Genomic DNA, 16,308 nt, shown 5'->3' with positions numbered 1-16,308 from the left:
TCTCCATAGAATCTTCACCGAGTGAACTTATTAGGTATGATGCTTCTTACCAGTAAGCATAAAATCATTATCGAAATTTCACCACAAAAGTAAATGACCAAAATAATTAAAACGGTTGTGCAAAAACACTTTGTGGCAATTGGGCCCTTCTTGAACTCAATATTCAATTGCATCCCACCTGTTATATATATGTTAAATATATTTCTGCAGATCATGTTACCGGAACTAACGTTATCGCATTTTAACTTTCTTTTAAGATAGTAATGGTGTTTTTAGAGAAGTTTCAATGTAGTAAGGGCCCAAATTTAAGATGTTTTAATATAATAAGACCTAAATCATCTTTATAATGGACAAGTACACGCAGTAAACATTAGAAAATCAACAAAAACTTCACTGAAACGCAAATGTCTGTTATTTGTGGGCCCGGGGGCCGGGCCCCCCTTGGCCCTCCCCTTAACACAGCACTGGTTTGCAGTCACGTTTTATCTGTGGTAGCCTAATTTTATTCGCTTTACGACGAAAGTCATCCCCACGACAAAAAAACAGAAAATCTGCTACTGTTTTGCGGTTGAATAGCCTTCTCGCGACAAGGAGTGAACATCCATCCGCTGAGCATCCCGCTGCGGCTCCCGTTATCCGCACTCTGTCTGAAGGCGCCTTTAGGATAGATAGGCTTGAGGTACATGGGTGGTTATTTATTGCGTGCACATTTGTCATAACTCATATTATAGTGAACAATAGATGTTTCCAGTTGTGGCCCGTGGATCAAGGCAGTTATGTGTATTTGGCCCAACAGTGCTGCAAGTTTTCACACCCCTGGTCCAAACTATAAATTGTTATTGAATTAAAAGAAAATAACATTACAGTTAAAGTGCTGTACTAGACATTCTGGAGTGGCCTGTCTGGTCAAACGTAAATACTGCATTTTGTCAAAGAGACGTTTACAATTATACTGTAGTCTACGCATGTAATGTTACTGACATGAATGCTTACATTTGACAAACTTAACAATTTTTTTTTTAATTAGACTACGGTAGGGATCACCAAACTACGCCCGCAAGCTAGTGCCTGGCCGCGAGTTTGGCCACAGGTCAAATAAAACACAATTTCTCTGACTAAAAAAATCAATATCTCGAAAGCTGGGGCTAATTCAAAGAAGAGCATGTGATTATTAGACTCAGCATTCCGAAACTATTCAGAAACAATTACAATTCTTTGTTGGCCTACTCGAAACAATTTTTTTTGGCTGAGCATTTATTTCTTCATACTTCACTAAAGTACTGCACTGCCATTGTTCTATTATCGCATTTGGAAATAGTCTGTACTTATATCGATCTTATTTACATTTTTCAGCATCAACACGGCTGAGTGGTTATAAGGTGGCTTCTGGCATACTTTCCTGGGATGAAATGGGAGGTCAGCACTGCCAAACTAGTTCCACAGCTTCAAATAAACGCTATTGGACGTTGTTTAATAAAAATGGAGATCTTGGCACAAAACAACTAAACGCCGATCGATCAGTCCCAGGCGGATTTTCCACTTTTGTTTTTTCCAACTCAGGTTAGTAATTTGATCAAAAATACTATTTACTGCTAACCGATAAATAGATGAACTGACCAAGGACAATAACCTGTCAGACAGACAAACTACCTTTCATGAGTCAATTGACGTGGGTTCGGTACCCTGTCTGAAACGTATCATTTGTGTTGATATTTTTCAACAACTTACTTTACTGGTTAAAGAAATATATGCTGGTGTCTCTCAACCTCTGTTCTGGTTCTTTGATGTTATTGGATGAAAAGTTATACAAGGATCATTCATTTAGGATGCAACCGAACAATTAAATATAATAAATAAACAAAATCAGTCAAGTTCGGAAAGGTTCGGTTTTATCAGGTTGAAGCTGACTGATTTTGTTAACTTATTACTTTACCGGTATTTGATCTAAGAGGGCACTCATTTGCTGAAGCATAACGATAAATATATCATAGTTACGAGAAAGAAAATGTTAACACAAACCCCAAAAAGCTATCTTACATACGAGTACTTGTGTGCTAAGAAGCCAAAAGACAATTCCTGATGCCATTGTTATATCTGAAACTTCAACGTGAATGAAACATTGAATTTGAAAATAAAAACGTAAACCATTTGCCACTTGAAGAAGGATGTTATTTGCATGAGATTATTTGGAGGTTATTTGGATTTTTTGCTGAGTGTTATCATGTTTTTAGCTGTACTAAAACTACACCAGGTGCTGAAGATCTCATCTTCTCGTTTTTCTTTTTCTTCAGATGTAACAGAGGATGATGGAAGCAAAATTTTCACTTTATCTCCAAACACAATATACGGAATCAAGCAAAATTATCTGCTAAAAACTTGCATTTCCGATGATGATGACGTCACAATCTACGACAGGCTGTACGGAGCTTTCAGCGATGACACCGATATTGATTCAAATGAATATACAATTTTTCATACAACAGGTGAGAAAGAAATGCATCTTAATATCTTTGAGAAAATGGTGGGAAGAGGGATTATTTTGTTTGAAAAGCTAAGTTCAGATTACTTTTGGCATTCATGTATATACAAAAATTCCAAATAAAGTGTTTGGTGCAGCAAGCAGAGCCAATATATTAACAGCAAAAACTGACAATAAAACATTTTTTTCATATACAACAATCGGTAAGCACAAAATGAGTTAAATGGAAATTCTAATTTAAACTTTCTGCATTCTGTTTGAAACAGTTTCCTGCTTGAATATGAACTCTGGCACATACAAATGAAACGAGAAAAATCTAAAGCAAGGAGACATTTTTAAATCCAATTGATTCGGGTATTGTTATATGCACACAGTAGGCTCTATATTATGTGCATTCAATTATCTAATCTCTGTAGTGAGTTAAAGCTATATGAGTTCATCAGTTACAATGAGTATTTTACATTGAATAGATAACAAACTTTCAAATTTTATGTAAAATGTATCATGTGTAAGCTATGGTACTTATAAATCACGTAAAACCTTAAGTTTGAGAACTATTTAGGCTATAAGGTACAAAAGAGAGTTTTTCAGTAAAAACATGTTGAAGCTTTCCAAATCTATAACAAATCATGTGTTAAATTATACTGTATTGTACGGTTGGTGTAAAAAATTAGTTTGGTAATGAAATAATATAAAATACCTTCGTTTCTAGCACTAGTTGCAACGTTCATCTGATAAAAGTGAAAGTGAAAGCAACGACTAATAGGTTGATTTATTACTTCACTGATGTTTCGCGCATCATGACAATGCGCATCCTCAGAGCGAATAACATACAAAATAAAATTTATAAAGTTATATACTACAGTGCGGTTGAAGGCAAGAAAAAAGTCTTTTAAGTAATGTGAGTTTCATTTTTTGTTTGTCTTTAACCGCACCGCAGCATTTTACAATAACGTGCACTTGCATGGTTTATGTTGAAAAAATCCAACTTTTTTTTGGTTGGAAAACATTGAATACTTTTATTGCTGCAATATATAAATCAAATCTGTTATTTTGCTTTGGTAGGTATGATAGGTACGGGTATTCAATGAAAAGCAATTGAATTTGTGATTTAAGCTTCATGTAGTGTTACAGCCTTGCAGCTATAAAAAAGGCAGGAAAGGGAATGCTTCAACTTAATGAAGTTGCCTAACCCCATAAACTTTTTGTCAGGGTAAGTTGAGAAATACCCATATCAATATTAATAAACAAAAAAATGTATATCACACGGTGCTCTTTTTCTTTGGTATGAGACTGGATCGTTCAAATTTCTAGTCAGGTGATGGAAAGTCAGGTGAGTGTAGCTTTCTCCAGTGCTACTACACCATGCATTATACGGTGATCAAACTCAATCTGAAATGTAATTAATTTACAGGTGCTTCAAGTGAATCCTTTTAAAATTTTCAAAAGTGAACCATTTTTATGCAAAACCAACTTAAGCAAAAAGCTGCTCACCTAAGCCCACCCTCCCCTAGGGAAAAATCAGGTTCCTAATGGACTCGTTAACAGATGGTCTGAGGAGGATAAATTTACCCTTGTGATGTGGCACTACTGCATTTCACACCAAGAAAATATCGTTGTTAATTCACTGAAGATGTCTAATGAGATAAAAATCGTAACATCAACAGTAAGTTGGATTCGTGTGAATGCATTTGATCATCGCAAGTTTAGCAATTCCTGGCAGATATTGATCAGGGATATCTAAAGAAGGGGATACGAAGGCTTTTATAACGTCTGACAACAGAAAGGCTTTTGTTTATCGTAAATAATCTGTGTTTGTCGTACAATGACAATTGGCACCGATAATAGTTTAAGAAATCTTGTTATGATAACTTGCATTGCGCTATTAGCATCAGGCCTAGATATTCACAGCATGCTCATGGTTGCTTTTTAATTCAACTACCCATATACTTGCTTTACATCTAGCTTACTGCAAAGGCTTTGTTAAAAAAACAGCTTACTGGTAACTTTTCAACTGTCTTTTTAAACAAGTATTCATTAAATATGCTCTACGTAACATTTGCTAACTGTCTTCAGTAGCTCACTGTACCAGCTGCACTACAAAATTCTCTACGATTTTAAAAAGAACCACATGTTTAAAGCCCTACAAACTACCGCCTTGGTAGTGTCATGAGAATAAGGCAATCGGACTCTGGAGACGTGCTCATGTTCACTGCCTTTCGGTGGTGAAGCCATGCTATGATTATGCCAGAGCACCAAGTCAACGGATCATTCCAAAGTACACTAAGCTTATTCGCGACATGGTTGATGAATTTAAAAGTCGTAGGCTACCACGTCATTACCTTTCGTTTTGGGAAAGTAATTAAAAGTCAAAGCCAACATCAACTTTCACATTAAATTGGATTTCTTGTGTTGCGGCCCTTTACAAAATTTAGGTTGTGAATTTGGCCCCCGTGCTAAAAAGGTTGAGAACCGCTGGTTTAGCTTATAGCAAAGAAGAGCGAAATGCCGCAGTATATTTAGCGCTAAAAAACCTTTAGCAGTTGTAGAGCGACAACATATACATGAAGTCGTTAAAATAAGTCAGTAGTACTCTTTTATTTCGCATTTCTGTTTTTAAATCTTTGTGAAATTTCATTCGTATCTTTGTAACGACATGTAACTAACTTTTACCTTGAAAATACAGGGTAATCCCATCATAAAATGTTCTTGTAGTTGAAATAATCTCTATACAGATAAAATGCAACAGGTTATGTCTGCATGAGCATACGGAAGTGTAATTGAGTAGCCTATGTCATTTAAAAAAAAAAGTTAACAAAGAATTTCATTTGTACAATCTGTTGCATGGTTATGTATATTAGGGTGGCTCGTTTTTGAACTTTTTTTTTAAATTCTCTCTGGGTAGCGGGGAAATGGTGCCAATGAGTGAGAAAACAATCATGACAAAATTTGAGATTTGTAAAAAATTGTCTTCAGCCTCCTCATGGGGCCCAAAAATCGAAAAATGGGGTCAAAAACGCAATTTTTTTTTAAATATTTTTAGTTTGGGTAGATACAATATTGTTTAGATATATCTAAATAACCTATAAAAAAAAATTGGAGTCATTTGAATGATTCCTTCAGCTTCCTCACAGCTTCTAAAAATTTTCATTTTGCTTAAAATTTCGCATTTTTGTTTGTGGTTACATAACTACAAACTTCGTCAGTGACGTAAATTCAAATAAACGAAGTCACTTTTTCCTACCAAATTAATCCAATTTCATTAAAAAATGACGCAACAGCTCAGGGCAGGCCTATAAAGAGAAATACAATGACGTTTTATAGCTGGCAAAATGTCTAACGCAATTATGTATCATGTAACCACCCACAAAAATGCGAAATTTTCAGCAAAAGGAAAATTTTCAGAAGCTGTGAGGAACCTGAAGGAATAGTTCAAATGACTCTAATTTTTTTTCTTAGGTTAATTAGATATATCTAAACAATATTGTATCTACCCAAACTAAAAATATTTAAAAAAAAAATTGCGTTTTTGACCCCATTTTTCGATTTTTGGGCCCCATGAGGAGGCTGAAGACAATTTTTTACAAATCTAAAATTTTGTCATGATTGTTTTCTCACTCATTGGCACCATTTCCCCACTACCCCGAGAGAATTTAAAAAAAAAGTTCAAAAACGAGCCACCCTAATGTATATGTCATAGTTATATATAAGCCATAAAATCAAATGTAGTTACTACTTTCTAAAACCTCTACACTACAGCCTGTTTCACCCAAAAAGGGGGATCATCGAAAGGTTCTGAAAAATATGCAAAACCAATAAATCGGTAACACTTGAAAATATATTAAACATTTTAACCTTAAAATTTGTACAATTACCATTAAAATGGGTTAAGATAACACAACGGTGAAGGGGCTTGTCTTTATTGCTGGAGGCTAGCCTCGATATGCATAGATATCAACCGCCGCTCTGTTTACTCGGTCTGGTAGTTGCATATTGAGCTGTTTATTGGAATGAAGTAAAAGTCACATGGAACATAACTGGTCACCCTATAATGAAATGTCGTAAAACTCATCAATTTCTTTGTTAATCACAGGCGTGACACACTTCATCATGAAAAGTGTTTTCTTCCAACAGATCCTGCTCTTGTTTCTTCCTCCTCCCTCAACTACGTTTCCTCCATTGACGGAACAGCGGTTACCTTAAATCTTACTTCAGATGCGGTGTCTCGAGCTACTCGATTTGACTTCGATGTAACAGATGATCCTTTGCAGGAAACAGACTTGGACAGTTCAACTGCGTATAAGGCAAGGACTGAATTTAAAAAAAACAAAACAATCTTATTACTTTATTACGTCACTATTTCAGACTTGTTCAAATAAATCACTGGAGGATTACAGGTCAAAGATCGCGTAAATCTTTCAAACTTGTTTTAGCCCATGGTACAAAAGATGAATCCACAAAAAATACAAACTGATATGCAAACATCAACAAATGAATAAAAAAATATCAGTGATCACTCAAGTACATGTAGCTCCACACAAAGTGAAAATTACATGACTTTTGACTCTTTTTTTATTTCTTCAAAGATAATGTCTAAAAAGGCATTGTTAACGAAGGACAGAAGCGAATGTTTCGAATTTAGGTGTCTCTTCAGCGCATTGAAATGAAGGTAGAGAGTTGACTTGAGGTTTCGGATGAGACGATGGTTTTCTCTGTCCGTATTTAACAATGTCTGTTTAGACGTTGTTTTTAAAGAAATAAAAATTGCATTTAATTGCAGGTCCGAATAAATAATTTAACGCCGAATGATCCAATACCAGTAAACATTGAAGCAACTACAAGAAAGCACGACGGCAATCTGACACCCGTAACTACAGTGCTATCTGTTGATGTTGAGTCAGGTGATTAACAAAATATAATGTGATTGATTATATAGTGAAGTGATTAGTATATAATGTTGAAACAATAAAAACTATTATTACTACAAAAAGTGCTCAATGCTAAACAATAAAGCAAAGCAGAGCGAATTAAATCAAATATAGTTATTACTATCTGAACCCTTAGCAGCCTGTTTCACCTAAATAAAGATCATCAGAAGGACCTTATTCAAATAGAATCTATTTCAGAAGGACCTTATTCAGAAGGACCTTATTTCAGAAGGACCTTATTCAAATAGATTCTATAAGGTCCTTCTGATGATCCTTATTTAGGTGAAACAGGCTGTTAAGGTTCAGATAGTAATAAGTTTAATAACTATATTTGATATAATGTTGATGTTCTGTACCTAAGTTTGAGAGTTAGTTTTGGCGTTACACCATAGATGTAATTTTGGCGTGATATTTAGGCATAATACAACAGTTTATTCGGACGAAGAGAATGGATTTAGAGTAAGCTAAGTGCAAAACAGCAAATATCTCATTTTAGCAAGATTTTCGGAAAATGTTTTGAATATTTTGTAAATGCCTGTTATTTGACATTTCTATTATGGAAATCTAGTACATGCCTAAGACTAAACAAAATGTCTTATTCGCAATACCTGACAATTACAACATACATGTAATGGGGCATATTTATTTCTTTCTATAATGGGTAATTTACTGTATAACATACGGTATTTGACAAAAAACGTAGCCTAGTCAGAATAAGCGCGGTACTAATCTGGCAAAGAGACGGAAACAGCTGAATTCCGCTTCACATTCTTTCCATGATCGACTGCCTATATGCATATCCATGCGTTATAACATAGCCTAGTCTTTACAGAGCCTCATTGTTCTTTGAGGGTATTTAGGGGTGGGTCACGTGGTCAGATACATCTAAAATACTGAAAAAATATGCAATTTCTGAAAGTAAAATAAAATTTTCCCAGTTGAAGACATTAAATTAAGTTACAAAAATATGTTTTAGTGAGTTGCGTATGATATTTTGGTAAACTAATTTTTTCATTTCTTTTTGTAAAAAAGCAATTAAAAACTTTCAAATTAAGTAAAAAGGTGTATGTTTACGATAATAGTATAGTACGAGTGTACAGCCGAGCAATCATTTGTGAAGCAATAGAAAAAAGTGTGAAACAGAAAAGCGCAGTAATTCATCACAATATTGACTATTGTAACGCTTTTTGAGTTTAGCAAGTGGTTGACAATGATTTCAAATCAAATAAGAAAGTCATAGTCCACGAGATCATAGAGTTTGACATCAATAAGAACTTCAACTAGTCAAAGAGAGGTATTTGACTCGCTAAAAGTATTTGACTAGTCCGGATCCACTTGTGGACAAATGTAAATAGAAATTTATGAACAACCTGTTTCAACTTGAACAACGAACAACACGGAAGCCATGAATAACATCACCAACAAGACTTCGCCAAAGCGAATTGAATGCAAACATGTAAAAGCAAATCCTGTCTTTGATTTTGTAAATCAATTTTTTTTTCAATCAATCTTTGGTTTTTTAAATCAAAGACAGGCCGAGCACAACAGTACAACAGGGTTGTATTGTGATTGTTGAAATTCTCAACCCTGTTGTATTATTGCGCCTTGCCTGTCTTTGGTACAAAATATCATGTTGTAGGTTTGGTCATGGCCACCTGGAGATGCGGCCTGATTTGTCACATTTTGCAGATTTTGATTACAGCTACTGCTAGTGCTTGACTGACATTTTTTGAGATGTTTTTACTTTTTGCGGTTTTCTAATGACATAAAACTTTTTTGTTGCCTTAGGGAAGCAGTAGCAAATGAGAAAAAGTAAGTTGAAAAACGCAAAATCAGACTGTTATTGAAAATTAACAGTCTGACTAAAATCTTCGAAATCAAATTTTCTTTGTTTTTCAACATGTGAGAATGTTAAAACCTATTGTGTCATCTAAGGGAAAAGACTAAAGAAAGCTTAAAAATCTAATTTTTAGAAAAATTTATTTTCGTTCGCCCAAAGTTAGAAAAACCTGGAGATTTCTGCAAAATGTGACAAATCAGGCCGTATCTTTAGGTGGCCATGGTTTGGTATTTTTTCCTCATAAGGCTTTGGTAGAGAGTTTATCTTGTTGAACCATAGGCATACGAAGCCCAGCAATGTAATCAACTTTGACATATTTAAGTTTATTACGATACTTCTTACAAAAGTCATCTAAGAAAAGTACATAGAAACAAATTACGAACGTTTCCAATATCACAAGATGTCCTCTTCAAGAATAGCAGTACTTTTACATTTAAAAAAAACACAAGGGTTAAATATTGTATTTCACCTCATAGGATTAAAAAATCCGGATAAAATATATTCATTGAGTATTCATGGCCTAAAAATTAACACTGCCATTTCAAATGTTGCATTCAACAAATATAAGGTTTTGAATCATTTATTGGTAACTTGACCTCTGGGAAAACTGGGATCCTTTGTGTTCAAATAGTTTTTACAAAAAACCCTTTGGTTTAGACAATTTTAAAAGTAAGGTCTAGAAGTACAAATGAATCAGGTATATCTGGATTAAATTTAACCACCTTGTAATGTACAGTTTTTTTTATGTCAATATTTATATCTTTATTCCTGTAATTGCCCGACAAAACTTTGATTTAAAATTACACTACTTAAAAACTTGAGTAGCTGTAAGAACGATTCAGAAGCAATATCTAAAAACACCAATACATTACTTCTAGATGTTGACGAATGTGCAACGGAAACACATACTTGCAACTTGGAAGTTTCTGTATGCAAGGACACCATTGGAAGTTATAATTGCACTTGCAAGGATGGTTATTCCACCGATGAAACAGAATGTGTTGATGACAATGAATGTGATGATGAAACAGACTCTTGTAATAGAACAAATGAAGACTGCATAAACACAATGGGAAGCTACAATTGCACTTGCAAGGATGGTTATTCCACCGATGAAACAGAATGTGTTGATGACAATGAATGTGATGATGAAACAGACTCTTGTAATAGAACAAATGAAGACTGCATAAACACAATGGGAAGCTACAATTGCACTTGCAAGGATGGTTATTCCACCGATGGAACGGAATGCGTTGATGACAATGAATGTGATGATGAAACAGACTCTTGTAATAGAACAAATGAAGACTGCATAAACACAATGGGAAGCTACAATTGCACTTGCAAGGATGGTTATTCCACCGATGAAACAGAATGTGTTGATGACAATGAATGTGATGATGAAACAGACTCTTGTAATAGAACAAATGAAGACTGCATAAACACAATGGGAAGCTACAATTGCACTTGCAAGGATGGTTATTCCACCGATGGAACGGAATGCGTTGATGACAATGAATGTGATGATGAAACAGACTCTTGTAATAGAACAAATGAAGACTGCATAAACACAATGGGAAGCTATAATTGCACTTGCAAGGATGGTTATTTGTTGAATGGAACGGAATGCGTTGACGACAATGAATGTGATGATGAAACAGACTCTTGTAATAGAACAAATGAAGACTGCATAAACACAATGGGAAGCTATAATTGCACTTGCAAGGATGGTTATTTGTTGAATGGAACGGAATGTGTTGACGACAATGAATGTGATGATGAAACAGACTCTTGTAATAGAACAAATCAAATCTGCATAAACACAATGGGAAGCTACAATTGCACTTGCAAGGATGGTTATTCCATCGATGGAACGGAATGCGTTGATGACAATGAATGTGATGATGAAACAGACTCTTGTAATAGAACAAATGAAGACTGCATAAACACAATGGGAAGCTATAATTGCACTTGCAAGGATGGTTATTTGTTGAATGGAACGGAATGCGTTGACGACAATGAATGTGATGATGAAACAGACTCTTGTAATAGAACAAATGAAGACTGCATAAACACAATGGGAAGCTACAATTGCACTTGCAAGGATGGTTATTCCACCGATGGAACGGAATGTGTTGACGACAATGAATGTGATGATGAAACAGACTCTTGTAATAGAACAAATGAAGACTGCATAAACATAATGGGAAGCTACAATTGCACTTGCAAGGATGGTTATTCCACCGATGGAACGGAATGCGTTGACGACAATGAATGTGAGGATGAAACAGACTCTTGTAATAGAACAAATGAAGACTGCATAAACACAATGGGAAGCTACAATTGCACTTGCAAGGATGGTTATTCCACCGATGGAACGGAATGTGTTGATGACAATGAATGTGATGATGAAACAGACTCTTGTAATAGAACAAATGAAGACTGCATAAACACAATGGGAAGCTACAATTGCACTTGCAAGGATGGTTATTCCACCGATGGAACGGAATGCGTTGACGACAATGAGTGTGAGGATGAAACAGACTCTTGTAATAGAACAAATCAAATCTGCATAAACACAATGGGAAGCTACAATTGCACTTGCAAGGATGGTTATTCCACCGATGGAACGGAATGTGTTGATGACAATGAATGTGATGATGAAACAGACTCTTGTAATAGAACAAATGAAGACTGCATAAACATAATGGGAAGCTACAATTGCACTTGCAAGGATGGTTATTCCACCGATGGAACGGAATGCGTTGACGACAATGAATGTGAGGATGAAACAGACTCTTGTAATAGAACAAATCAAATCTGCATAAACACAATGGGAAGCTACAATTGCACTTGCAAGGATGGTTATTCCACCGATGGAACGGAATGTGTTGATGACAATGAATGTGATGATGAAACAGACTCTTGTAATAGAACAAATGAAGACTGCATAAACACAATGGGAAGCTACAATTGCACTTGCAAGGATGGTTATTCCACCGATGGAACGGAATGTGTTGATGACAATGAATGTGATGATGAAACAGACTCTTGTAATAGAACAAATCAAATCTGCATAAACACAATGGGAAGCTACAATTGCACTTGCAAGGATGGTTATTCCACCGATGGAACGGAATGCGTTGATGACAATGAATGTGAGGATGAAACAGACTCTTGTAATAGAACAAATGAAGACTGCATAAACACAATGGGAAGCTACAATTGCACTTGCAAGGATGGTTATTCCACCGATGGAACGGAATGTGTTGATGACAATGAATGTGAGCATAAAACAGACTCTTGTAATAGAACAAATGAAGACTGCATAAACACAATGGGAAGCTACAATTGCACTTGCAAGGATGGTTATTCAACCGATGGAACGGAATGCGTTGACGACAATGAATGTGATGATGAAACAGACTCTTGTAATAGAACAAATGAAGACTGCATAAACACAATGGGAAGCTACAATTGCACTTGCAAGGATGGTTATTCCACCGATGGAACGGAATGCGTTGACGACAATGAATGTGAGGATGAAACAGACTCTTGTAATAGAACAAATGAAGACTGCATAAACACAATGGGAAGCTACAATTGCACTTGCAAGGATGGTTATTCCACCGATGGAACGGAATGCGTTGATGACAATGAATGTGATGATGAAACAGACTCTTGTAATAGAACAAATCAAATCTGCATAAACACAATGGGAAGCTACAATTGCACTTGCAAGGATGGTTATTTGTTGAATGGAACGGAATGCGTTGACGACAATGAATGTGATGATGAAACAGACTCTTGTAATAGAACAAATGAAGACTGCATAAACACAATGGGAAGCTACAATTGCACTTGCAAGGATGGTTATTCCACCGATGGAACAGAATGTGTTGACGACAATGAATGTGAGGATGAAACAGACTCTTGTAATAGAACAAATGAAGACTGCATAAACACAATGGGAAGCTACAATTGCACTTGCAAGGATGGTTATTCCACCGATAGAACGGAATGCGTTGACGACAATGAATGTGATGATGAAACAGACTCTTGTAATAGAACAAATGAAGACTGCATAAACACAATGGGAAGCTACAATTGCACTTGCAAGGATGGTTATTCCACCGATGGAACGGAATGCGTTGATGACAATGAATGTGAGGATGAAACAGACTCTTGTAATAGAACAAATGAAGACTGCATAAACACAATGGGAAGCTACAATTGCACTTGCAAGTATGGTTATTCCACCGATGGAACGGAATGCGTTGATGACAATGAATGTGATGATGAAACAGACTCTTGTAATAGAACAAATGAAGACTGCATAAACACAATGGGAAGCTACAATTGCACTTGCAAGGATGGTTATTCCACCGATGGAACGGAATGCGTTGATGACAATGAATGTGAGGATGAAACAGACTCTTGTAATAGAACAAATCAAATCTGCATAAACACAATAGGAAGCTACAATTGCACTTGCAAGGATGGTTATTCCACCGATGGAACGGAATGCGTTGATGACAATGAATGTGATGATGAAACAGACTCTTGTAATAGAACAAATGAAGACTGCATAAACACAATGGGAAGCTACAATTGCACTTGCAAGGATGGTTATTCAACCGATGGAACGGAATGTGTTGACGACAATGAATGTGATGATGAAACAGACTCTTGTAATAGAACAAATCAAATCTGCATAAACACAATGGGAAGCTACAATTGCACTTGCAAGGATGGTTATTCCACCGATGGAACAGAATGCGTTGATGACAATGAATGTGATGATGAAACAGACTCTTGTATTAGAACAAATGAAGACTGCATAAACACAATGGGAAGCTACAATTGCACTTGCAAGGATGGTTATTCCACCGATGGAACGGAATGCGTTGACGACAATGAATGTGATGATGAAACAGACTCTTGTAATAGAACAAATGAAGACTGCATAAACACAATGGGAAGCTACAATTGCACTTGCAAGGATGGTTATTCCACCGATGGAACGGAATGCGTTGATGACAATGAATGTGAGGATGAAACAGACTCTTGTAATAGAACAAATGAAGACTGCATAAACACAATGGGAAGCTACAATTGCACTTGCAAGGATGGTTATTCCACCGATGGAACGGAATGTGTTGACGACAATGAATGTGATGATGAAACAGATTCTTGTAATAGAACAAATGAAGACTGCATAAACACAATGGGAAGCTACAATTGCACTTGCAAGGATGGTTATTCCACCGATGGAACGGAATGTGTTGACGACAATGAATGTGATGATGAAACAGACTCTTGTAATAGAACAAATGAAGACTGCATAAACACAATGGGAAGCTACAATTGCACTTGCAAGGATGGTTATTCCACCGATGGAACGGAATGTGTTGAGGACAATGAATGTGATGATGAAACAGATTCTTGTAATAGAACAAATGAAGACTGCATAAACACAATGGGAAGCTACAATTGCACTTGCAAGGATGGTTATTCCACCGATGGAACGGAATGTGTTGACGACAATGAATGTGATGATGAAACAGACTCTTGTAATAGAACAAATGAAGACTGCATAAACACAATGGGAAGCTACAATTGCACTTGCAAGGATGGTTATTCCACCGATGGAACGGAATGTGTTGACGACAATGAATGTGATGATGAAACAGATTCTTGTAATAGAACAAATGAAGACTGCATAGACACAATGGGAAGCTACAATTGCACTTGCAAGGATGGTTATTCCACCGATGGAACGGAATGTGTTGACGACAATGAATGTGATGATGAAACAGACTCTTGTAATAGAACAAATGAAGACTGCATAAACACAATGGGAAGCTACAATTGCACTTGCAAGGATGGTTATTCCACCGATGGAACGGAATGTGTTGACGACAATGAATGTGATGATAAAACAGACTCTTGTAATAGAACAAATGAAGACTGCATAAACACAATGGGAAGCTACAATTGCATTTGCAAGGATGGTTATTCCACCGATGGAACGGAATGTGTTGACGACAATGAATGTGATGATGAAACAGATTCTTGTAATAGAACAAATGAAGACTGCATAAACACAATGGGAAGCTACAATTGCACTTGCAAGGATGGTTATTCCACCGATGGAACGGAATGTGTTGACGACAATGAATGTGATGATGAAACAGACTCTTGTAATAGAACAAATGAAGACTGCATAAACACAATGGGAAGCTACAATTGCACTTGCAAGGATGGTTATTCCACCGATGGAACGGAATGTGTTGACGACAATGAATGTGATGATGAAACAGATTCTTGTAATAGAACAAATGAAGACTGCATAAACACAATGGGAAGCTACAATTGCACTTGCAAGGATGGTTATTCCACCGATGGAACGGAATGTGTTGACGACAATGAATGTGATGATGAAACAGACTCTTGTAATAGAACAAATGAAGACTGCATAAACACCATGGGAAGCTACAATTGCACTTGCAAGGATGGTTATTCCACCGATGGAACGGAATGCGTTGACGACAATGAATGTGAGGATGAAACAGACTCTTGTAATAGAACAAATGAAGACTGCATAAACACAATGGGAAGCTACAATTGCACTTGCAAGGATGGTTATTCCACCGATGGAACGGAATGCGTTGACGACAATGAATGTGAGGATGAAACAGACTCTTGTAATAGAACAAATGAAGACTGCATAAACACAATGGGAAGCTACAATTGCACTTGCAAGGATGGTTATTCCACCGATGGAACGGAATGCGTTGACGACAACGAATGTGAGGATGAAACAGACTCTTGTAATAGAACAAATGAAGACTGCATAAACACAATGGGAAGCTACAATTGCACTTGCAAGGATGGTTATTCCACCGATGGAACTAAATGTGTTGATGTTGATGAATGCAAAGATGAAACAGCCTCTTGTGATAAAAAGAATGGAAACTGCACAAACACCTTTGGTCACTTCTTGTGTTATTGCAATGAAGGATACACTAAGATTGATGATATCAGTTTTTGCGTAGGTT

At 36.3% G+C, this 16,308-nt stretch overlaps 1 protein-coding gene across 1 annotated transcript in view; it reads left to right on the top strand.

Annotated features, from left to right (window-relative positions):
• Positions 1-16,308, top strand: part of LOC145788292 (uncharacterized) — a 67,896-nt gene that overhangs the window by 35,297 nt on the left and 16,291 nt on the right. Inside the window, exons 9-13 of the mRNA XM_082600074.1 lie at positions 1,354-1,560; positions 2,292-2,483; positions 6,614-6,783; positions 7,260-7,380; positions 10,126-16,305. Of these exons, the coding sequence (XP_082456200.1) occupies positions 1,354-1,560; positions 2,292-2,483; positions 6,614-6,783; positions 7,260-7,380; positions 10,126-16,305 (6,870 nt within the window). The remainder of the gene's footprint in view (positions 1-1,353; positions 1,561-2,291; positions 2,484-6,613; positions 6,784-7,259; positions 7,381-10,125; positions 16,306-16,308) is intronic.

Source organism: Aplidium turbinatum, chromosome 2 (genome assembly GCF_918807975.1).
Source record: "Aplidium turbinatum chromosome 2, kaAplTurb1.1, whole genome shotgun sequence".
NCBI lineage: Eukaryota > Metazoa > Chordata > Ascidiacea > Aplousobranchia > Polyclinidae > Aplidium > Aplidium turbinatum.
The sequence above is the reverse complement of the archived record's forward strand: the minus strand, read 5'-3'. Positions and strand labels throughout refer to the sequence as shown.